The 25,259-nt window shown below is 44.9% G+C and overlaps 1 protein-coding gene across 1 annotated transcript; it reads right to left on the reverse strand.

Annotated features, from left to right (window-relative positions):
• Positions 1-1,064: 1,064 nt before the first annotated feature.
• PRPS2 (phosphoribosyl pyrophosphate synthetase 2) lies at positions 1,065-24,762 on the reverse strand. Its single transcript, XM_043896697.1, has 7 exons — positions 24,511-24,762; positions 19,162-19,345; positions 13,389-13,487; positions 12,249-12,373; positions 6,558-6,731; positions 5,485-5,644; positions 1,065-3,661 (listed from the first exon to the last, which is right to left on the reverse strand). The coding sequence occupies exons 1-7, from the start codon at positions 24,630-24,632 to the stop codon at positions 3,569-3,571; spliced, it is 957 nt and encodes a 318-aa protein (XP_043752632.1). The 5' UTR covers positions 24,633-24,762; the 3' UTR covers positions 1,065-3,568.
• Between the last annotated feature and the right edge of the window lie 497 nt (positions 24,763-25,259).

Consider the following 25,259-nt stretch of genomic DNA (forward strand, 5'->3'; position numbering starts at 1 on the left):
AACCAACACAGTGAAGATCTGCAGTGAAAAGGAGCAACTCTGCCAACTTCTGTGTGCAGTGCACACAAAGGATAACATAGTATGTTTCGGCCCGACCTCCATCTTCATTGGCTATCCTCACTTAACCATACACCAAACACCTTATGCTGTCCCGCATCAGTCCACGCTGGAGTACAGCCACGGGTTCTGGAAAATCCCACCATGAAGTACCATCGGTAACAGTCCCTTCACAAAGTTCCTTCTCCGTTTCCCAGCCTCACTCGATCCTCTGAACCCCTTAGTATCACATCTTCCCCTTTGACTTTTAGCCCACCCACCCAGGAGCTCGGCCAGTGGGTTGGATAGGACCTACCACATGAAATCAAACACTTCCGAAGAAGTGTGACAGCATTAATGAGGTGAAACTGGCAAGTTGGCGATTTTGATATTTCCATCTCTCAATTTTCTTCCTCCCTTCTAGTACATTCTATCCTGTTCTGTCTTAAACTGTGATCTTCTGCAGCAGGCTTAGTTTTAGGTCTTTTTATTTCACTGGGAATATATTTCACTGGCACCATTTAAGACAAAATGGTGCCACTCTCAGCATTATCCACACATTAAAGCTGAGCTTTCCTGGGAGAACCATAACCAGAAATTTACTTTGTCCCTGTAAGAGTAACTTAAAGCATCACAGAACAGGTAGTTGTTTTATGGGAGCACAAAACTCTTCCTGGTGCTTCTGAAATCAAAGCATGTGAAAAACTTTTAAGGGGCCTACATTTAGGTTTGATCGGTTCCAACTATGAACTCAACTACTCTGATGTGAAAACACAGTGCAGTCTTCAATTTTATAGGAAACATCTGGAATTCCTAAGTGGCCCAGATACTATGCTTTGGGGTAAGGAAACTGCTCACCAGTTCTTCAGAAACACCTTCAAAATGGAGAAGAGCTGACTTCAATGAACTTCTGCTTTTCTGATAATTTTATATGCTAGGCTCTAGCCATGTTGTAGCAAACACTTCAAGGTACCCCATAAAAAAAGTCACTCCATCAAAACATTACTCCATAATGATTATACAAGGTATGAAAGAAAGAAGGAGCATGAATTTATTGAAATCTTTTAGTACAGTGTTGGAAGATCTTCGAATCCTATATTCTAAAGCAATACAAGCACTGCAAATGATGTTAGTTCCTGAATCTAGTTGACATCATCTCTATCACAGGAAAGTTATCATACAAATCTCTTGAAGTTGATGGATGTAATTTAAGTTGAAAATGGAGCAACTTTGGTATATTCATATTTCTCTGGATCCCCTTTTTGGCTAGATGCACACCAAGTCGATTGCCATTCAGTAGAGTTGGACAGAACCAGCAGTATGTTTGGTGGTTTCATTGAAATGTTTCCGCATGAGCAGCAAGGGATGCACATGCTCAAATTAAGCAGCTCTCAAGGCCGTCTTCATCATCTTTCTTTGAACTGGACCATCAAATGCCACTGTGTAGGGCTAAGTCTAGTCTAGTTAGTTGACAGATGAACCAGAAGTACTTTAAGATACAAAAGTGAAGCTAAATAACCATGGAAACAATCAGCTCTTAATTCAGAGAATGACAATATCACTTTTTTTATATTTTTATCTGAACATCATTTTTGAAAATGTACTTTAAAATTACATGTCAGCTCTATAGCACACTTAGATCTATGTGTTGGACTAAATCTTTGAGGAAATCACTGCTTTAAATCAACTGGTTTTAGTCACTGTTAACATGTCTATGCTGGGATGCCAAGATGTCTAGCTGCGTGCATTCATAACTACATTTTCACTCCACAGAAATTTAAGAAATACAGATTATCACTCATTTGTCAAAAAGAATAATTACATACATCTAAATAGACTCTTTATATATCTCAAATCAACTCTGTCTAGATAGAGTCCATCGCATTGCATAGCTGACTTTAAGCAGGTTACACCATCATTTTTTTCTCAAAAGCCATTTTAAGGTACAGCAAAATGCTAGTTTCTGCAAGGATTAAAACAATCCTTTAAAACTTTGATTTAACCTCTGCTGTGATGAAGTTTGAAATCTTAAAGATTGCTATTCAGGTTTGCTAATAATTTAAAGAGATCTCATTTTTCCACCCAATGAATTTAGATCCGAGACTTTCCTCTGAGTTTTGAGATTCGGCAGGAGGAGGAGACTTTTCTTTCTTTTTCCTGGGCTTTGTCTACGTAGGCACGTTTGCTTTTTTGTGGGTGGAAGCACTCAGCTGGTTGTCCACCACCGTGCCCTTAGTACAATTCAGAGTTGCTGCTTGCTGCCTGCCACTGAGGAGGGGGCACCTCACTCAGGAGCCGTCAAAGGTCACCTGTGAATAAAGCTCGCTTCCCTCCACCATCACTCCTTGGGCCACCACTGAACATTCACTTCATGGAGCAACTAACGCTTACCTGTCTGTCCTTTATTTGGTAGGCCCTTCTCACCTATGTAACAGCTTTAGCTATAATAATCTATTGCCTAGAAGGTCTGCTACTTGTGATTACAGAAGACCAAAGACCACAAGGTCACCACTAAGGAAATAACGTTTAAACATGTATTTGGAGGCACCCACAAAAAATTTACCCTTTTATCACGTTAAAATGCAAAATAGAGATGGGACTAGTAAAGCTAAGAGGACTTGGGGAAGAAGTCTTTGTTGCGGTGGAGATCCACAACATGAAACTCTTGGGGAAAAGGGCAGAGTAAAAGCTAGAGCTAAAAACAGGACGTTAAAAAGACAAGATGGCAGGACATGAGGTGCATCTGGCGTGGACAGAGCTTGAATGTGACCGTGAACCTGGAGATCATCTCAAAAGAGTTTCTCAATCAGATCTATTGCTGGACAAACTTCTGGAATTTTAGAACAGTGTATTTCATGAAAGTGACAGTCATGCTTTTCAGAAGTGGCAATAAAAAAATACACTGCTTCTGAGGTGTCTATTGTTTACCAAAAATAAATGTGCCAGTGGCCATCTTCAGTTATTGATGCATTTCATCCTAATTAAGCATAATGACCAAAATGGTTTCCTGGAAACCTGATCACTAAAAACAAATATTCAAAATTCAGGGTGTTATTAATTCTCTAAGGTTCACTCAAAAGTGAAAGACTAATTCTCTACAGGGTTTCACCCAAATGTCCATAGACATTATCATTTTATATTTACAAAAAGGTTTTAATCTGAAGTGACCTTTGGTAGCCCCGAAATTCTTAAACTATGAACTTCCACAATGAAATTATAAACTTGAAAGTTGTGGCCTCAAAGTACTGACAGAACAAAGGGGTGGGGGGAAGGTCACTTATCAGAACAAGTCAAGATAACAAAAACATTTCTCCTTTAAGACTGTTCACTTAAAAGATCAAATAACCACTGCCCTCCCCACTAAAGTGAAAATAAATGGTCACGATCTTTAAGAGGGGGAAACAGTGGCCTTGGAGTATACACAGACCTGATGCTTTCGCATTAACATAACTGCTCAGTCCCAAAGCTAAAAAAATCAGACAAATGCACGCAAGTTAGAAGCCAGACCAGGCTTGCTCCACACCTCACATCTTTACAGTGGGACGTGGCTGAACAGGTAAGACACAGATTCACCGTTGTGGGTCCTTCGGATCGCCTCAGCCAAGATCATCGAAATGTCAATAACCTAAACACCAATGAAAAGACAGAAAAGTGGAGAGGAAAGTGGGACATCTCAGTGACGTTTAATTAGAAACTTAGAAGCCAGAAAGCCTAGAAAAGCTTTCTCCAGCACATAAGATGTGCTTCTAGTAACCCCCACCCCACATGCACTTCTTCTGAGAGGACAGTTTGTGCCTGTCTTCACAGTACAATCCTGGGTGGGATCCTGGAAGTGAGATTTTTCAGTGTAGATACTTCAAAGGCTGTTCAGGGCTGCTGTTAAGCAGAGACATCCTTTTCTTTGGGCACTTGTTGTTTTTAAATTATTTTTACTCAATCATTTCATAGAAGATTTTTCTCTCTTGGATTCTGAAAACACAGATACTATAGCATCTAACAACACAGCTGTAATCACCAAACTCCAAGGTCAGCATTAGAACTGCCATAGACAATGGAGAAAGCAATGGCAACCCACTCCAGTTCTCTTGCCTGGAAAATCCCATGGACGGAGGAGCCTGGTAGGCTGCAGTCCATGGGGTCGCTAAGAGTCAGACACGACTGAGCGACTTCACTTTCACTTTTCACTTTCATGCATTGGAGAAGGAAATGGCAACCCACTCCAGTGTTCTTGCCTGGAGAATCCCAGGGACGGTGGAGCCTGGTGGGCTGCTGTCTATGGGGTCGCACAGAGTCAGACATGACTGAAGCGACTTAGCAGCAGCAGCAGCAGACAATGCATAAATGCATAGGCAGCTGTGTTACAATAAAACTTTATTTACAAAAGCAGATGGTGGGCTGAATTGGGCCTGTGGGCCTTAATTTACTGACTCTCAACTACTGAGAATCAGACATGAAAATCTAAGGCAAAGCTATTTTGACCGTTTTCAAAGAAATCTCCTGGGGCCAAATGAACTGCGTTGCTCTCTGATAAGACGAGAAATCACCAGGCGGATCACTCTGATCCATCTTCATGCTCTAATGATGGGAACGGAGGCTTCCAGCAATGAAAGGACTTGCCAAGGTTCACCAAGCTACAGAGGCCAAACAAGAATTCAAACCCTTCAACTTATTTCAGGCCAACTGGTGCACAGCGATCATTGCCACCTCTCTGGGGGCCCCCAAGTCAGGAGGGATAGAAGGAGTAAAGCTTGGAGACCCTTGGTACAGCCTTATCATTTCAAACAGAAACCCTGCACCCATTAAACACTAATCCCCTAACGCCGTTCCTGGCAACTGCTACTCGACTTCCCCTTTCTATGCATCTGACTACTCTAGGGCCCTCAGGTTAAGTGGAATCTAGTTTAAATATCACACAGCATTTGTCCTTTTGTGACTGGCTTCTTTCATTTAGCATACCATTTTCAAGATTCATCCACGTTACTGCATGTGTCAGAATTTCCTTCCTTTTTAAGACCAAGGAATATTTCACTGTGTGAAGAGACCACACTTTGGTTATTCATTCAACTGGCGGTGGACACTTGGTCATTTCCACCTTTTGACTATTGTGACTAGGGCCTGCTATGAATGTTTGTGTACAAGGTTTTGTTGAACACCCGTTTTCAGATTCAGGGGAATAACCCTAGAGGCGGACTTGGTGGATCATATGGTAATTCTGTTTAGCTTTAGCACTGTCTGTTTCCTAATGGTCTTTACGTGGCTTTATTCACTTACTATGTATAACTTTGACCTCTGCGGACCCCAGCTTTTCCCAGATATCTAACATGTATCAGATCTTCCCATTATAGGAAGCTACAACATCTGCCAACATCTGCCTTAGCAAGGGGTCACACATGCAAGATGCAATGCTATTTTTCGGGAGGTGAGCTCTGCCAGCCGTGTAGCCAGTACCTGAATCTTGGAGCAGTGTTTCATCTTGTCCTCTTGGGGAATAGTGTTTGTCACAACAACAGCCTCAAAGGCAGCATTATTTATTCTGGAAATAGCTGGCCCAGAGAAGATCCCATGGGTAAGGATAGCATACACTTTGGTGGCTCCAGCCGAGAGTAGTCTATAAAATAAAAGACAAAAAAGTTAAATGCACACAAATATTCTTGAAACATTCTCCCCTTTGTGTGAATGTAGAAGCAATAGTGTGTTCCATACAGGAAAACATGAAACCAACCTCACTCACATTTATTAATAGTCTAAGACATGATCTTTTAAGCTATGTGCTGACCAAACACTTTGTACTTCCTTACATCAGGGATCATCACCCTTGGCTTTGGGCCCGGACAATTCTTTGTTGTGCAGCACAAGTCCCTGGCCTCTACCCAGCAGCAACACCCCTCCCCTCAGTTGTCACAACCAAAAACGTCTCCCGACATTGTCAAATGTCTCCCAGGAAACAAACCTGCCCAGGTTTAAAAGAGCAAGGCCAAAACGGCACATGCTGACATACAATCAATACAAGAAGGTGAGCTATTAGACACTCTCTGCTTTGCTCTGTCTTTGAAACCCGCGGGGCACTGCACCCTCCCAGCACACCTCAGTCCATGCATTCCGCAGCGATGCACACAGGCGGGCACTGGCTCCTATGCAGGATGGCCCAGCTCTAAGTCCCTGGAAGCCCACAGCTGAGAAAGCTGGAGAGAAAGCAAGCACAAGGAAGGGAGGGCCTGAAGAGGCCCAAAGACTGGCTTTTCCCTTCTGTGCTCAGTTTTAGAAGCATCTTCCCTGAACTTTTGAAAAAATACACTGAAAGTAAAACCTTGAAAAGGAACACCAGGCCATAAAGGACCACGGTTTTTTCCCTACCAAGACAAAAACAAATGGGCCTAGAAATTGACTTTGGCCTGAAAATCCACTACTAAGCAATCAGTAATAATTAGGAGGACTGATCCTGGTTTTTAGCAGCTGACGTTTCTCCTTTCTTAATGAGATGTCCTAACGCTTTCCTGAAGGGTCCGAAAGCACCCTCATACTTGTCCGCAGCATGGCAGATGGTGCCACAGGTGTCGGCCATGTCATCCACGAGGATGGCCACGCGGTCCTTCACGTCGCCCACCAGAACCATCCGGTCCACTTCATTCGCCTTCTTCCTCTCCTTGTGAATCAATGCAAATTCCACATTCAACCTGTCCGCAATTGACGTGACCCTGCTCAAAGACATATACAAACACAAACTTAGTGAACACAGACGTCTGGTTATTGCGGGGGCGGGGTGGGGGAGCAAGGTGGGGAAGGCTGGGAAGAAGGGATAGTTAGGAAGTTTGGGGTGGACATGTAAACACCAGTATATTTAAAATGGATAACCAACAAAGATCTACTGTATAGCATAGGGAACTCTGCTCAATATTATGCAACAAACTGAACGGGAAGAGAATTTGAGAAAGAATAGAAACGTGTAGATAAATAACTGAATCACTTTCCTGTATGCCTGAAACTAACATAACACTGTTAACCAACTATACTCCAACATAAAATTAAAAGTTAAAAAGATATATAGGGAAAATTACAGCTGAAGTCTGAAAACATATTCCCAAAATGACATTAGAAAACTCTCGGTTTACAAAATAAGAAAAAAAGAAAGCCATAGACAGATGTGTCAAATACTGTCAAAACAAAACAAAGAAAAACTGTGTTCTTCACAGCTGTATTTTAGGACTACTGTAACCAGCCCCACTCAAGTTAATGCAGGAATCAGGCCTTGCCTGAAAAGCTGGGCCTGGTGTGGGGTATGTGTTAAGCAATCTACAGGGAGGAACATGCCAGGACATGGCCTTGCGCCTGGGGGCAGCTGGGGAAGAAAGCCAGGGCGCCTTGACCACGGTCTAAAACTCTTGACACTCAGCAGGTTGGTGTTTATGGGCATCTTTTAAAGTAAGAGGCCCAAATGAAAGTAAATTATTTAGAAACTACTCACTGCTCAGTTTGGGGAGCAGCGATGAGGGACAAAGTCCGGTTTAGCGAACATGCAGGCTTATGACAAAGGGCTTGACTGCACTTGAGGCCTCTGAGATTGTAATCACAGTCCAGGCCTCTGCCCATCTACAGCAAATGCTCAAAGCCATCAGCCCTGAAAGGCCTGAACTGGCTAAAGGAGAAGCTGGCAGGCTAGGCTTGCTGGTGAGCCCGGGGCATTCTACATTTTTCCTGTGAAGAATAGACTTCAATGATGAAACTTAGCATAAAATAATTCCACTGACATAGGGAACATGAAATATCCTGTTTCACTTCTTAAAATGACAGTCTCTTCTTATGCAATGCAGTTGAAAAAAATTTTTTTGAATGACCAAAACACAGACTCACACACAACCCAATTTAGTATGCAGTGACTAGACGATACAGTCTCTGGATGCTTAAGTCCTGGTAGCATTCACTGTGTCCTCCTCAGGTGGTGACCAAGTGGAGCCCGGCCAAATCATTAAGAAGAACCCACTTTCTGGGGCCAAGAGGGCAGCAGGAAGGGGACTGTGTGCCACGGGTTACCCCTGCTTGTCTCTGAGAACATTCAACAACTGGTATCATTTTTAACTGTGGTAGAAAAAGCTATACATATTACATAGAGGTATGTATACCTAATAGAATTTGAATGCTGACAAAAATTCTGCCCCATAATCGCCTTAAAACATATACTCCTCTCTGTATGCCAATTTCATAAAAGATACGTCCTTTAAACTCCAATTAAGGAAAGCTAGTAAGACAGATTTTGCCAGGAAAAGCCTTCTTGAACATCTTATGTATGAGCATATATATTAAAATTTTGTTTCTACATAAGGATCAGGAAGACCTCGGTACGGCAGGGCCCAGGTCCACAGCCTCACACAGGGATGCACTGCCATGTGGGGTGAAGTTGGCATCACCTGTGTTCACATGTCTGCCAGGTGATGGGCTCTCCTGAGCCTGCGAATAAACACACCAGCAGGGGGCGCAGCGGCCTGAGTGGGAAGGAAGCTGAGCTATGCAGTTTGGTGGGTGGGGTGGGGGTGAGGGGGATAGAGGAAGCCATGGAACATAAGTGGGGCGCCCCAGCCACTTCAGGTACCCAATGGTAACGTCAGAAGCAGCAAATCAGGCAAACTATTCCTGCAAAAAGCTCCCAGGGTTGCAACAATATCCCTATTTCTCCACAGGTTCCAACGCTTCTCTTCTAGGTGTACAACTGTGACTGACTGCCTATTTCTAACAGACGACTGTTGAGACGGTATCATACAGAAATCTCGGGTGGAAAAAGCTAGAACAACAACAACAAAAATACACAGTTTGATTTCTATTTCTTCAGAATACACCATTACAGTCTTTCCAAAAGAAAAAGGAAAAAAAAGTCAAATCTGAAATAGTTGCACCAAATTCCCAAACCAGTTTTATGTGAATATTGACCATCTCAACAGTGGCGTGCTTCCTTCTTAAGGTGTACTTTTTCTCAGCTTCAAAGACTACCCACGAGTGACCTCTTGTGGTGATATTAAGTTTTAACTCAACAAATTAAGCCTCAAAGTTTTTTCTACAGCAAGTCCCCATTTCTCAGACACCTATTTGTGTGTGTGTGTGTGTGAAAAACAACTTATTATATCAAGCAAAGAAGCCACAGATAATGTGAACTGCATGTATCATGTGTTACTTGTGAGGCTATTTTGTTGGTTGGGGAACAGCTTACTCCAGGATATGAGAGATGTGTAGCAAAAATTTAAGGGAAAAGAAACAGAGGTGACAAAAATTCTGAAATGCACACCCTTAAAAAGTTTGCTTTTCCCAGCAGAGAGGGAGCAGTAGGGTAGTCTGAGTGGAACTGATTTGAAGGGGCTCTGAACAAAAACAACATCTTGCTGTTGGCTGTTTCATCTAGCTGGCTGATTCTGTTATTTTTATTTTTTTTTAGCAGGGGTTAGCAAGTAGATGAGGGAACTTGGCATATAATAAAAGATGGTATTTCAAGTCAAAGGGACAAGAATTGATTACTTAACAGTTTGGGGACAATCTAGATAGCTAGGGACAAGGGAACTTGGATTCTTCATTCACTGTTTATTCCAAAACAAATTTCAGATGGAAGAAAAATCAAAATATTAAAAAGGAAAAAAGCAACCCTTAAAATCTGTCAAATTAGAGGAGAGGAAAAATGTTAAGGGTGAATCCTTCATAAACCCAGAAGCCATAATGTGAAAAAGAGATAAATATGACTACATAAGAATGTTTTAAGAGTCTTGCAGAGAAGAAAAATACAAGAAGTGAAAAACTTGGGGAATTATTTGCTACACAGAGAAGCAAAGATGTCACTTCCTGCCTGCATAGAACTTCTAACAAACCAGAGGAAGAGGCCTCCAGCTGATAGAACAAGCAAAAGGTACGAACAAAAAATAAACGTGCTGGAAAGAGCACTCGACCTTATGCACAGCAACTGGAATTAACAGGAAGACATGCCCTGGACCACTCAGCTGATCTGTAAAGTAAAACAGGTCAGATCAAGTGCTGAGCGAATGAGCCTATGTACCAAATCACTGGCACACATAGTCAGGAATGTCAACTGGTCTCTTCCTTTTTAACTGAAGTATACTTGATTTACAATGGTGTGTTAGTTTCTGGTGTACAGCCAAGTGATTCAGTTATACATACGTGTATATATATACTTTCCCAGGTTCTTTTCTATTATGGTTCATTATAAGATACTGCATATACTTCCCTGTGCTATACAGTAGGCTCTCGCTTGTCTATTTTATACATAGCAGCTTTATCTGCCTTTTATCTTCTTTGAAAGACCCAATTTTGACAGGGTCAAAACCGAAATAGCTCATGCTCTTGGACTTGGTGACAGTAGTTCTAGGAACACTTGTACTTCCACTACTTGCACATGTATAGGCAACGTGAAAGAGAGTGTCGTGTTGCAGGAAGGTGCCTGAGAACACCACCAGCAGCACCAAGGGCACATGAACTAAGTAAAGTCGCTCAGTCATGTCCGACTCTTTGTGACCCCATGGACTGTAGCCTACCAGGCTCCTCTGTCCATGGGATTTTCCAGGCGAGAGTACTGGAGTGGGGTGCCAAAGCCGAGCTCCTCACAGCTGTGGAACTCTTGCTCTGGTGGAACACGCTTTTAAAAAACACAAAGAAGTATGTGCAGCGTATTATCATCTGTGTGAAATCAAAAGGGAGATACATGTTTCAACAGCATTTCCAAATGCTACTGGAAAGACTTTGGAATGATTTTGGAAAGAATAGAGGCCTCTCGAGAAGGAAGTGGGAGACATCACCTCATCCAAAAAAAAAACAAGGAGGGGGCTGGGATGGGAAAAGACAGGACCGAGTCCGGAGTCTCGGCACGCAGGACAGCACTCTATCGAATCGGCATTCCACCACCTTCACCCTGATCCTCAACTGTCTCCACTGACGGCTCAGGACCCTTACTGAGGCCGTTCAGCGTGCCTACGCTCTGTTGCTTTTAGTGCCAAGCCAGTTTCTGGCCAGCATCCTCCTTTTCCAGCCTAGCAACTGCTCTGTGACCCCACGAGGCGGGCTGCCCGCCGCCCAGTCATCTGCAAGCACGGGCTCTCCGCGGGTTGCACCCTCTCGCTTTCCTAATTGGATCATCAGGTCTTCATCGCACGAGGTGGTCTTCGGCGGGGAGTATTTCCTGAACAGCTGGGCTTGTGGAACTCTCCCTCTGCCATTCTGAGGCCTGGGGTCCATTTTCCCATCCCTGGGACCCCCACACCAGGGTGCGAGTGCATATCCCACCACACATCCAGCCGTGGCAGAGACCCTGGGCTGGCACTCTCGCAGGTGGCGCCTGTCTCCCTGCCCTCTGCCTTCTCTCCGGAGGCTCCCCTGTGGGTACCAGCCTCTGCCGAGCCACCCATCTCTTCCTGGATCCGACCCATCACCCAGGTCACCCTGAGCGCAGCTCTCAGCCTTTTTTATTTCTTGGCCACAAGTATCTCCCCTTCCCTGGTAGCTCAGTTGGTAAAGAATCTGCCTGCAATGCAGGAGACCCCAGTTCGATTCCTGGGTTGGGAAGATCTGCTGGAGAAGGGATAGACTACCCACTCCAGTATTCTTGAGCTTCCCCTGTGGCTCAGCTGGTAAAGAATCCTCCTGCAATGCGGGAGACCTGGGTTCAATCCCTGGGTTAAGAAGATTCCCTGGAGAAGGGAAAGGCTACCCACTCCAGTGTTCAGACTGAAGAATTCCATGGACTGTATAGTCCATGGGGTCGCAAAGAGTCAGACACAACAGAGCAACTTTCACTCACTCACTCATCTCCCTTTCTCTCGGGCTGCTCTGCAGACAGGGATTTTAAAACTCTTCTATTTTGGCTTCCACTGCTAAGTGTTTGTAGTAAGAAGGCCAAGCTTGGTCAGTTGTGTTGTGAAGTGAAAGCCTTATTTTCCAATTATGCTCATGGCTTCTATCATCAGAAATAAAAGTTTTAAAAAAAAACTCAGGACATTCTTTGCTGAAAATAAATGTCTATGTGTATTTTTTTTCTTTCGTGAGTGATGAAACGTTAAAGATGACAGCTCTCTGCTCTGGAGGTGAAGCCTGTGACTACTTACTTGGTCATCTGCAAAATACACTGGTAAATCATCAAAGACATGCTTCCTTACCTAACACACACAACAAGGACAAAGCAGCTAGCAAACCCAGAAACATGTCTTGTGCCACCTGAGCCTGTGCAATACCTTTTGGCGCCCCCGGCGTCAGGTGAAACAATGATACAATTTTTCCAGTCGGTGATGTTCTCCCGAATCCACTGCAGGACCGCAGGCTCAGCGTACAAGTTGTCCACGGGGATGTCAAAGAAGCCCTGGGGGAGAAGCGGGCGTCGTGTTACAACAGGGCTTTCTAAAAAAGATCTGCTCTGCCGTGAGATAAAATCGGAATTTTTTATTCAAAAGAAGCCTTTTCAACAGATTCCCCTTTTACTTCTTTAAAAAAATTTTTTTTTCAATTTAAGTATACATTGTATTTCTTTTTTAAAAAATGTTTTTGTAACTGAAGTATAGTTGATTGACAATGTTGTGTTAGTTTCAGGTATACAGCAAAGTGATTCAGACATACATATATATGTTCTTTTTAAGATTCTCTTCTGTTATATGTTACTACAAGACGCTGAATATAGTTCCCTGTGCTATACAGTGGGTTCTTGTTGTATATCTATTTTATATTTTATCCTTCCCCCATTTTCCCTTTGGTAACTGTAAGTTACTTTTCTATGTCTGTACAGACTCCCTTTTCTTAATTCGAATGGAATTAAATCAAAAGACAGATATGTTTCAGAAGCAGATTTCGGTTCAGCTGGTATCTTTGGGGACATGGTCTATTACCTTATGATCACCTCTATTCTAAGAATAGGAGACTGGCTTTGTAGATCAGTGGGGGAGAGATTTGCCATTTCTTAAGCATCTTATTGTAAGCCAAATAATTCACAGTTAACTGTACTGCAGGGCAGGCATACTGTAATTTGGCCTGTTTTATAGATGAAGGAACTAAGTTATGAAGAGTATTTTAAAAACTTAACAACTTTCCCATTCTAATTATTGGCAGAAGTTGAGGTAGAATTACAGAGTTTACTACCAAGAAGCCATTCCTGTTCCTCCAAAAGTGAGTGGAGGCAAGGTGGTGGTAGAGACAGGTGATATCAATGTTAAATTATCTAAGTTTGGTAAAAAAAGACGAAACTCCCAGAGAGTCGCCATTTACAAACTTAAAAACACAAGCAGTGTTACCTCCTTTGAAAACTAACCTAACAGAGAGCTAGAATTTAACCACTTGCATTAAGCCCTCACTATAACCAAGAACAACAAAGAAAATGCTGGAACCTGGATCTGAGAGGCATGCAGGTCCATGGTGATGATGTGATCCGCTCCAGCAACCGAGAGCATATTGGCCACAAGCTTTGCTGAAATCGGAGCACGACTCTAAAATACAAAGGCACAACTTTTATAATAAGGGAGAGATGGCGACATCCAGATTTCTCCCACTGAGATCTACAGGAGAAAGATGAATCACAGATGCTTTATTACGTGTGAAGAGAAGCAACATTAACAACTTAATTCCTCAATAATTTGAACTCAGTAATTTAAATTAACTAATAAAGAAAGTCATAGGTTATAACAGCAAAAGAGACTCCTCCTAGTTTTATTCACCAAATACTAATTATTCACTTTTGGGAGGCAGTGTGCCTGACACTGGGTACAGAAAACAAATGTCAAAGAAGCAAATAATTAAAGATAACCACATGTCATATCACAATTTATATAATTCCAATTGTGACAACTAGGTAGAATAAAAGCTACCGAGATAGAAAGTGAGAGGGAGACAGAGAGAGACACAGACAACAGCATGAAGGACAAGAAGTAAAAGACATTAGCTGTCAGAGGCCCCTCTAAGGAAAGTGCTTTTTAAGGCGAGGCCAGCAGAGGCGGGAGACCAGTGGTGCAGAAAGAGCCCATGTGCCGTCATGGAGGCCGAGCGGTCACTCAGATCCAGGGATGGACAGAGCCTCGTGTGGCTAGCTGGTGGTCCAGGATGCAGAGCGAGGGGGTCCCTGAGGGAGGCAGGGCTACATCCTGCAGAGCCCCAAAGGCCAGTCCTTAAAGCTGTTTCTGCACTACAGCTAGGAGCAAAGGCTGTTAGGAATTCAACAAAAACCAGAAGGAAGAAAGAACAGCTTAAGGTGATGGATCAGCTGATATTTAGAGAAACAGACCGCAGTGTGACATTGTGTCTTCTTGAAGGTACCTAAGTTCTTCATAGCTTTAGCTTCCACACCCTAAGTGACGGACATGAACTCTGCCCACGTCAAAACAATCCAAGGGACTATACAGGCATGATTAGGCCTAGGGAAAGAGTTCAGCACTTTGCTATAAACCAAGCATTCCTACATATAACAAAAAAAATGTAAGCTGAAAAGAAGATTTCATTCAAACTTACAATGTTATGTTATATAAGTTTCAATTATATCTCAAAGCTGAAAACAAAGATTTCATTCAAAATAGTAATAAATGATCTCTGTTAAATACACAGACACTCACACAGTATATTCCTGTAAAAACACACACATGAATTAAATCACAATGTGAACCGATTATTTTTATTTTCTCTAGTATCATTCTTTTCTAAAAAAGAAATCTATTATATTTTATGATAATTCACACCCCCCCACACACACACTTTTTTTTTTTTCACACACAAAGGATGAGAGGAAACGTCCCAAATGTTAACAGTAAATGTTTCCAGAAAGTGAGATGATGGGGAAATAGTTTTCTAATTTTTTGTGAATCATTCAACCTGCTCAACTAACTCAGGTTTTTTCATCATGTAACTCCCCTGCTCTGTTCCACATCGCCCTTGAGATAAAGAGCCCTCCCGCCAGTGTGGCTCTAGCTACTTAGAAATGGTCTGCCCTGCACCCTCAGCCTCAAGGAGGACTCCTCCCCAGAGTGGGCTCTGGGCCCCCTCTCTCCCTCTTCTGGAGAATACTGTAAGCCTTGCTATCTACACCCACACTCCCACCTTACCCTTAATCTGCCCCCATCTCTGCAGACCCTGTATGTCTGATCCTCCAGATCTCTGGTTCCAATCTCCAAACTTTAAGGCACTTGGAGAATTCCAGAGAGGAATGATCTATCCGTTATAAAGGGACACAGCATTTGGCCCCCACCACGTGGGACCACCGTAAGCCACCTGCTTAAAGATGGACATCAGAAGATAGTTTACGTAGAATGCATAGTTCACAACTAGACTGTGTGTCCCTCAAGTGCAAAGGATTCATTTTGGAGATTCCTGCATCACCTGCAACCCCAGCTCTGTACCTTGCATATGACAGTTCTTCAATAAATATTTAATAACAGGATCTGTAGAACACCGAGTTTCCAAGGCTTAGTCATTCACCTCACTGACTGGGAGAGTTATTTAGTCTAACAAAATTCCAGGGTAATTAAAAGAACAAATCTACCGCTGGGAATGCGATTCACTATGCTGATCAACTCCCTCTAAGTTGATAACCTGCAAAAAGATTCCTCTAAGTTGATAACCTGCAAAAAGATTCCTCTGTCTCTCCACGGCGTCAAGCCATTCTTACTTCTGAGAGCTGGGGCACAGGAGCAATTTCTAAACCCATACTTTCTGCTCTCCTTCAAACTGTTTGAGAAGTTAATTTTCGGGCCATCTTTCATGATTTGCCTTAACACCCAACTGCATCTTGCAAGAAAAATGATTCACAAGTTTTAACTGACTTTATGGCCAAGAAAGAGAAAAAATTAGTATGGCATTTCAACAAAGGTAGTCAAGGTACAGCAATTGCAAATAAAACAGTTGACTCCCCTAATGAGAAATGGTAAAGGTCAAATATTTTGTGAGCCAGACCAGTCTGGACAAAGACTCTCCAGAGAGTCCAGATTTCATTCAGCATATTATCTGCCGCTCTGATAAAACGTGTAAACTTCACAAGCTTTAAAAATGGACAAGATTATAGAAATTTGTGTCAGCACAACTGTCCTCAATTTTCCAAGTTAAGAAATCAAAAGAAACAATGTGATCATTGAAAGCAGATCATAACTTTGAAAATTTTGAAAAACAGCCCTCTGTGATTCCTTTTTTGCTATCAGTTTTTCTCCAACAATACAGCATGCCATTTCTGAATTCCGTGTTCCTTCTGCTGCTGCTGGTGCCAACTCTCAACTGCTTTCATGGCCTTGCTTCTGTGTTGCTGACAGTGATCACCTTGGCTCTTCTACCAGTGCTTAAGTTCAGAAAGTTGTGGGATTGTTTGATTGAGGTAAAAAAGAAAAGTACCCACCGTACTGCTTCCAAGAAATGTACTGCCAGCAAAGTGACTAAGTAACAGTGAAAGAAAGGAAAGAAACTGGGGTTCAAAATGGCCTCCACAAGAAAACCTATCTAAATGTCCAACAATAGAAGCTGGATCAAGAGGTAGTTGGACAAAGCAGATTTAGGGGATAGTTAAGTCCACTGGGGGCTCTGGAGGGCTCTTTGCCAGCATGATGGCAAATGGAGGCCAGAGGCCAGGAGCGACCTCACATCCCCTGTGGGAGCAAGAGATCAGCCACACAGACCCTGCGGGTGTCTCTACAACAGAGACTTCATGATGATCAAATGGAAGAAACAAAGTTTGAAAATACAATCTTGGAACAAGAGGTAACTTCCAATCAGATACTTGCAAACAAAAAATGCAGGAGTCTCAGTATTTGTGTCAGTTAAAAAGAAAGCTAGGGTAAAAAAAAAAACAAAAACCAGCTAGGGTTCCAAACTGTTAACCCAGTGGGAGATGGCGAAGTAATAATAAAAGGAGTAATTTACTGAAAAAGCAGTAATGTATCAAATATCTTAGTGCCAAGTGCAAAGGCTACTAGAAATAAAAGGAAAATCTGATGACAAATGACAGAATACAGAATTTACTAAACCTCCTGTTATGTAGAAGAGAGATGGTAGCAGAATATTAGCTTCTCTAGGACATAGACAAGAATGAAGATGCTGAATAATCCCATGGAAACGCACAAATGGGAGGAAGAGCTAGAACAACAGATTACACTGATGGAACAAAAGATACCAATTTAAATTTAGCAGCTAAAAATGCACATAAAACTTGCAAATCAAGTCTGGAATAAAAGCAGCTTGACAAAGGATACGTGGGAGGTCATATGCCTCACAGGAGCAGACGGGACCTACACATCAGCTAAAGCCAAGTCACAAAGTGAAGGACACACACACATACACACACACACACCTCCCCACATACTACACACACTCCAATATTTCATGGCAATGGCAATTACCTGCTATTCAATGTCCATAAAGAAATGTTGCACTGGGAAGACCCAGAGGGATGGGATGGAGAGGGAGGTGGGAGGGGGGATCGGGATGGGGAACACATGTAAATCCAGGGCTGATTCATGTCAATGTATGACAAAAACCACTACAATACTGTAAAGTAATTAGCCTCCAACTAATAAAAATAAATGGAAAAAAAAAGAAATGTTTTATAGACATACAGCCATGCCCATTCATTTATGTCCTGTCTCTGTCATACAACTAGAGCTTGGTAGTTACCACAGAGACCATGCAGACCTTCACAGGGTCAGACCATGCTGACCCTTTCTAACATACATGCTGAGTCACATTTCAAGTGCAGAATGGAGTTCTGGATATCAAATTTTTCGTGGGCAATTCACTGACTAAGCTGTGTTCAGCCGAGTCTGGAAACCACACCTGAAGGAGTTGACATTAAAATTTAAGGGGACCTTGCTACAGGAATCCATATTTATAAACAGACTTCTTTCACATGAGGGAAATCTTATGTACTGTTGAGAAATTTGCATTGTTTCAAAAAAGCAATGCTGGAAACAAATGGAGGTATACTGGAGAAAGTTTCTCTCATAACTAGTTATCCCATCACAGGACAACAGTGTGGCTGGCGAACTAAAAGGATTCACTTGGAACTGACCATCTATTCACAAAACCCAAGGAGGGCAACAGCTTAAGTGTTGCTCCCATAGAGGGCTGAATGCTAACCCCAAAACTCCCGTTCACCCAGAACCTCAGACTGTGACCCCATTTGGAAATCAAGTCTTTGTGGATGTTAAGACGGTGATCAAGATGAGATCATTCTGGATTAAGGGGCTCCCTAAATCCAATGACTAACCTTTTACAAAAGAGGAAAGCACACACAGAGACGAGTAGAGATGGCAATGATGCTACCAGATGCCAAGGAATGCCATGAGCCCGCAGAAACAGAAGAGGCGAAGAAGGGTCCCCCTGGAGTCTTCAGAGGGAGTGCAGTCTGCCGGCACCTTGACCTCGGACATCTGGCCTCTAGGATGATGAGGGTGTACATTTCCATCATTCTAAGCCTTCCAGTTTATGGTCATTTGTTCCGGCAGCCCTAGCAGAGTAATATGACCCCTTTGCAAGTTCCCCTCCACCTTCCCTGATTTTTCTTGAGGGCAGAGACTGTATCTTCTTTGGTTTCTTCTACAACCTCACAGGGCTTCCTACAATGCCAGTGTTGCAAAAAGGATAATTCAACAATACTAACTTCATTCCTGTTAGAGGGTTAAAAAGGGTTACTGGGATAAATGTAACTTAGTATCCTGAGAGAACTGTAGACACACACAGCTGTAAGAAATAAGGCTGAGATGGTGCGTCCTTATCCTAGTATTTCATGGTAACATTTTGCAGCCCTAAGGGAAGAAATCACAACCTGGATTCTGACATGGATACAATCCAGGGGTCTGCCTGGGACTTCCACCAGCGTTTTACACTCACCAGAGAGTGTGTGTGTGTTTATGTATTTAGTTCTACTCCCCACCACAAAGACACATACCAGTTTCATCACAAGGACTATAGTAAGTGTATTTTCAGACCCGCAAAAATACTCTTTACCTGTTGCTATATTTACAAACATGACGGCTGATTCAAAGATAAACCTTGGATAAAGGCAAGAAAGCATGTTTACTCCATCACAACAGTAGAAAGCCAACATTTCCCAGGGAGTTGGAGGTATGAAGTGAGAAAATAAATGCAGCCATCAAGCCAGAGCAGGTTCCTCCAGCAGCAGCCCCGCACCCATACCTTGTCCTTCTTGTCTTGCCGGGCGTAGGGGAAGCACGGGATCACAGCAGTCACCCTGGAGGATGATGCGATCTTGCAGGCGTTGATCATGATGAGTAGTTCCATCAGGTTGTCGTTGATCTCGCCGCAGCCACTCTGGATGATGTACACATCTTCCCCTCTCACACTTTCGCCAATCTCCACGCTAGGGAAAGGAAGGTGCCGCTGTTAATAGCTAAGCCTCCCTGTGCCTACTTCTAAGGGCTGCGACTAGCGAGTACTCAGCAGGCGGTGGTCCTTGCGGGTAGGACATCTTCCACTGAGAGGAGACAGAGCAAAATCAGCGAAGGGGAAGAGGCATATGGGCAAGGTCCGAGCAGATTAGGCACAAGCTTCCAACACTTCTCACCCGAGTGCAGTCACAGAGGACATGTGAATTCCCCCAGCGACCAGTTGTGACAACACATACATAAGGGAAGCCCTGTCGCCCCGGGATGCTCATCGGAGACTCCACTGCCTTGGGTTTTCTTGGGGGCCAGGGACTCAGTGTTAAGCACGTGGTTTTCACTGGGACCCTTTCCACATGGGCAATGGGGGAAACCTTGCATAAACTAAGTTCCCAGAAGCCAGCCAAAGGTCGTCCTATAATGGGACCTTTTTCATATACGAGTGACTCTAATATGCTCTTTAGAAACTGTCTCTGGCCTGTTACATTACATTAACCCTTTTTGGCTCAATACTGTATTCTAGTTTTTTACTGTTACACATATACATTGCTTTAAAAATTCCAACCATTCTGTAAGGCCTGTAGCAAATAAAATAAGCCCAAAGGCAGCCAATTTCATCTCTTGATGTGGTTTTGACATATTTATCTTCAAAGTCCCTCACTAATGCTTGGATTGCTTCATCTGGATTTTTCATTTTAGGCATCATGGGTTGACTTCTCACTCTGGACCATGAGGACTGACCTGTCTCCTCCTCATCCCATCCCCTGCATCAAGCGCAGCCCTCCCATCTCATGTCACCATCCTCCCAACAGAGATCAGTATCTGCCAACCAAATCTGAGAGCTACATTTTAACTGTGTCGGTGCCATTCAGAGCTAAGCCATACAGTAAACTGAAAACCAAGTTCACGTTGCCTTTCTGTACACAATTTGGCGGCGGGGGTGGGTTGTTCACCTTGGAGGAAATGATCCTACCTCTTCATCTACTAAGTTTTCCAATACAAATGGCAGCCTCAATACTGGGCTAACAAACTAAATCCCACAATGTCAGTGTCAAAGGCCTTGAGTGTGATCTCTATTCCACGGCCTGCTCGAGGCTCGCCCCCAAGCTGGCTGACCCGGGTTCTCTTCCTGCCTGTGACAGCTGTCTCCTAGGAATTCCCTTCCCCCCGTCTCCTGCCCTCGATTTCCCACTTTCTGTACCCTTTCTTGGTGCACTTGCTAGTTTTGCTGATCAACATCCTCTGGTAGCATCTTGAAAAAAGCAAACAGGAGCTTAACTCTTTGAAAACTGCCTGCCAGGAAGTTTCAAGTGTAGGATTTTGGGGGTTCAACAAGAGAATGAGTCAATACAACACTGGCATACATATACAATTAGCTGTGCCCTTTCTCTTGTGATCAGAAGCCAATTATACCCAATAGTATTGTTTTATTCAAAGAGCTGATTATTTCTAAAGAAAATGGAAATATAAATGGTATTTGGAATACCATATAGTAGTCTATCTGAACCAACGGAAGCTTCTATCTAACTTCAAGTAGAATAATTAGAAGATAAAAATGCCATTTTTCAATTTGACTTGATCTGCCAACAGTTTTGATCACAGTGGGCCAGCCTCCCACATACTCTGCTCTGCCATGGATGGAAAAAGTACAATGCCAGCCTCAGGATGAGCATGTGACAGAGGTCGATGTACTCCTCTCGAGCTCAAGTACTAAGGAGCTAAATGTAATTCCTTTGTGAACATCACATCAAATGTGAGGTGAAGTTGATCAAGAAATCCCAGTATTATAGCTCAGAGGTGGACAATCTACAGCCCGTGAGCAGAGAAGAGTGTGGTGGGCAGAATGACGGCCTCCCAAAGACATCAATGTCCTAATCCCCAGAACCTTCAAATATGTTCATTTACAGGGCAAAGGAGAAGCAAAGTGGCAGATGGAATTAAGCCTACTAGTCAGGTCACCTGAAGACAAGAGAGATTAGCCTGGACCATTCTAGTTGGCCCAATGTGATCACAAGGGCCCTTAAAGATGGCAGAGGAAGAGAGGTCAGAGAAAGAGATCTGAGGGCCGAAGCAGGGTCAGAGATGTGCTATGTGGCTGGTCCTGAAGATGGAAGAATGGGCCAAGAGCCAAGGAAAGCAGGCAGCCTCTAAGAGCTGTGAAAGCAACGGATGGATCCTGCCCTAGAGCCTCCACAAGGAACACTGACCCACGATGGATTTCTAACCCACAGAACTGTAAGATGCAACAGCAACAGAGCCGCTATGGGCCCATGAAGCCTAAAATGTTATCTGGCCACTTACAGAAAAAAATGTGCCAATAACTCCTGATGTTATGATCGTTTAGCCCCAAATTTCAGGGGGATAAACTTCTTTGCCCTATTTTTTCTAAGGAACAACCTCAATCCCCATGGGGAAGACAGAAACTACATATGATCACCATGGCAACTTTTTCCCAAAGCTATTCCTGATTCCACTCATATAGATGGTCACGACTGATCTTTATTCTAGGTCTTTCAAAAACTGTGGGCAGAAGGCAGCATCCACTGCTCTTCACTGATCCTGAAATAAGGCTGATGAGTTTATCTGAGCCAACAACGAATGGGTGTGGTAATTAAAAGACAGCCACAGACTAACATTTTTTCCACCAAGAAGGGCAATCTACGGCCCCTCCCCCTGGATCTGGGAGGACTCTGCACTTGACAACACAATGTGACAGAAGTGACGATTCCCTGACTTTGGGGTCCAGGCCTTCAGACTGGGAGCTCTGACTTCCTGTGTTTTGAAGTCCTTGTGCTTGGACGCCAGTTTCCACGCTCTAATAAGGAAGCTCCAGCAGGCCTGTGGGGAGAGGTACAGAGGTTCCCAGCCAAGCTCCCAGGCCAAAGCTACTGCCAACTCACCAGCCATGCAAGCCAGCCAGCTCAGAAGTGGATTCTCCAGCCCCAGATGCCAACACGTGGGGCAGAAAGAAGCCTTCCTTGCTGAGCCCTGCTCAAGTCAGTGTGAGAGTCAAAGAAATAACGATCGTACACAACAGATAACCAGGACTTTGGGTCTTACAATCCAGGTAGCCACTCTGGGCAGGTTAACTGACCAGCAGAAAGGGTTACAGATGCCATCCTCCATGCTGTTCTAGGACGTCATCACAGCCTTTCAATGGTCAACTGGAAAGCTGGAACTGACATCTCCCTGTGGAGCTTAAATGATTTAGAGATGAGAAGATAAAATCATGAGGCTCTGTGTCCAATTAGACAGTGTTTTTCAAATGGGTAATAGGAGGAGTTGAGGACTAGCAGACGCCAAACCAGATTTATGGTCCTGGCTCAGGGAGAGATTTAGGAAGGGGCCCCTGGACCTAAACTGAAGCTTTTTTCTCTTCCTTTTGCCCTCTGCTTTTCATCTTTAGGACCACACAGTAAAAACCAGATTACCAGCACAGTATCTGGTACAGGGAGGCCTATTTGTAAAAACTCAACCTCTAGGCCTAGACAGTTCATGGGAAAGAGGGAAGTTAGGAAGTTAACCTCTGATAGTCTAGATATTAAAAACATAAAATATAAGTATACAGCAATTCCCAGACTTCATGGTGAGTGGTTTCTGACACCGATTTCTAATTACCTGGTAATTATAAAATACTCAGAAACAATAATTTCTTCTTGACCTATTTGACACCACCTCTGGAACACAAACTGTTATCCCTTTCTTCTGAAAGCTACTGTAATTTGAACAGGACTGCTAAATATTGTCATATTCAAACCTAAATATACTATCCTTCGCCAGAGCCCTGGCCATCCTAGGACACTTCTGTATGGAACTCTGTAAAGTGGAATTCTTTAGCTGAAAGACTTGCGCATTAATACTACCTGCTACTCATTCACAAATGTGTCTTCACTTATATTATCAGCCTAAAAAGCTGACTCAATAGCAAACACCACCATCTCTCTCTGTCATAACAACCACTCCTCTGTAGCTAAGCAATCTTTGCCTATGCCAAGCTCATCAAGATTTTTCTCCCATGTTTTCTCCTAGAAATTTCCAGTTCTAGGTTTTACATTTAGGTTTAGGATTTCAAGTTCATCTCTGAAATGGTAGGACGTATGGATGGAGTTTTTGGGGTTTTGGTTTTTTGTTGTTTTTTTTTTTTTGCAGCTCACCAACACTTGTTCCAGCCCTGCTTGTTGGAAATGTTGGCTGAACTGGGTCTTTGCCAAAGATATCAAAATGATCAGTAACTTTTAAAAAAAAGATCAGTAACTGAGTACAGTGGTAGATATTTAAGGGGGGAGGGGGAAGGAATGGGGCCAACTTGAAATGAGTTAAGAGCTGCGTGGACGCAGGTAAGTGGAAAGAAAGGAGCCCCTGGCCGGGCTTCCGAGGGGGCCACCAGCCTGACCTCACTGAACGGAGGTCACCGCTTCTTTCGGACCTGAGACATGAGGGGCAGCAGTTACACTCAAGCCATGGCCTTGCTGCTGGACACAGCAGTGTCCCAGGACGATGAAGAAGCTGGAGAAGGAAAAAAAAAAAGTCCATCATCTCTGAGGCAGAAAAGTTAGCCAAGGGATCCCAGCACGTGAGCCCTGAAGTTCTCAGGCTCTTTAAACCCTTTGTAGGACCACACCTGCTGGATAACTCAGGAGCCGGCACCCGAGCAACTCAGGACTGTCACCTGGGGAGCTTTCAACATTGGGACCCTCACAGCCCTCGGAAGAAACCTCCGGGAGCGCAGCGCAGCTGCCTTTTCCACAGCCCCGGGCGAACCCAGCGCGCCGCCCGGACTGGGGACGTGGGCGGGACGTTTCCTAGCGCGCCCTGGGTTTGGGAGCCTTGCGGCCGGCAGGAACGCGGACCCCGGGGCGAGCACGCCCCGGGCCATGTCCCTGCCCGCGTGCCCCGCACTCGATTCGGCTCCAGCCGGCTGCACCCACCTAGCCCCGCGGGCCGCCCGGGGGGTCGCTCTTCCGGGCTGGGGCCGCTCTCCTCGGTTTCTCACGGACGCCGCGGCGGTGGCGCGGAGGCCGCGTCGTGGCCGGCCCGCCCCGGAAGGGGGAGCGGGCGGCCGCAGAAGGGGTCCTAGGCAGACGCCGGCCCCAGCCGGGCGGCGCAGCCGCGCGCCAAGCGCCCTCCCCGGCCCGGCCCCCACCTGGTCTCCTGGTTGCTGAACTTCTTGGTGATCACCTTGCCCAGCTCCAGGCCCAGCCGGTCGGCCACGCGCTGGGACAGGTCCTGGTGCGAGCTGCCGCTGAAGAGCACGATGTTGGGCATGGTCGGGCGCGGAGTTCCGAGCGGCGCTAGGCGGCTGAAGCGGCGGTCACTCGGCAACCTGCGGCGAGAGCGGGAAAGCGCGACTGGCGGACACCTGGGAGGAGCGGAGCTAAAGAGGAGCCGGAGGGGGCGGGGCTGAGGGGCGGAGCCTGGGGGAGGAGGAGGTGGAGGCGGTGGCGCTCAAGGGGCGGAGCTGCGGGGTGGGAGGAGTGGGAAAGCGCAGCCGCCGGCTTCGGGGGAGGAGCTGGAGGGGGGCGGAGGCGCGGCAAGGCGCAGCCGCGGTCCCGGAGGCGGAGCTGAGGGAGGAGGAGCCGCGCGGTGGGAAGCGTGGGTTAAGCGCCGCCGTGAGTTCCGGAGGCGGAGCTGGAGGGGAGGGCCTGAGGGAGGAGGAGCTGCAGGAGGAGGCGGAGTGGGAAAGTGCGGCGGCAGGACCCGGAGGAGGAGCTGGAGGCGGAGGAACTGGAGGGGCGGGGCCGGGGAGGAGGGGCGCGAGGCGCTGAGAGGATGGAGGCTGGACGGGTAGCTGGAGGAGCGAGGGAGAGCGGGGCGAGGGGGAGAGCAGGAAGAAGAGCCCCGAGGGTGTTGCGAGGCGGGGGCTGCTGCACACCGAGTGCGGTAGGATGAGAA

Source organism: Cervus elaphus, chromosome X, assembly GCF_910594005.1.
Source record: "Cervus elaphus chromosome X, mCerEla1.1, whole genome shotgun sequence".
NCBI lineage: Eukaryota > Metazoa > Chordata > Mammalia > Artiodactyla > Cervidae > Cervus > Cervus elaphus.

What these genes read in the sequence shown, in the direction of transcription:
- PRPS2 (XM_043896697.1), bottom strand. Translation starts at nt 24,632, where the DNA reads ATGCCCAACATCGTGCTCTTCAGCGGCAGCTCGCACCAGGACCTGTCC. An exon ending in TTCAGCAACCAGGAGACCAG is followed by an intron (nt 19,346 to 24,510) that starts GTGGGGGCCGGG and finishes TCCTTTCCCTAG; the next exon opens with CGTGGAGATTGGCGAAAGTG. An exon ending in TGCATGCCTCTCAGATCCAG is followed by an intron (nt 12,374 to 13,388) that starts GTTCCAGCATTT and finishes CTTCTCCCCCAG; the next exon opens with GGCTTCTTTGACATCCCCGT.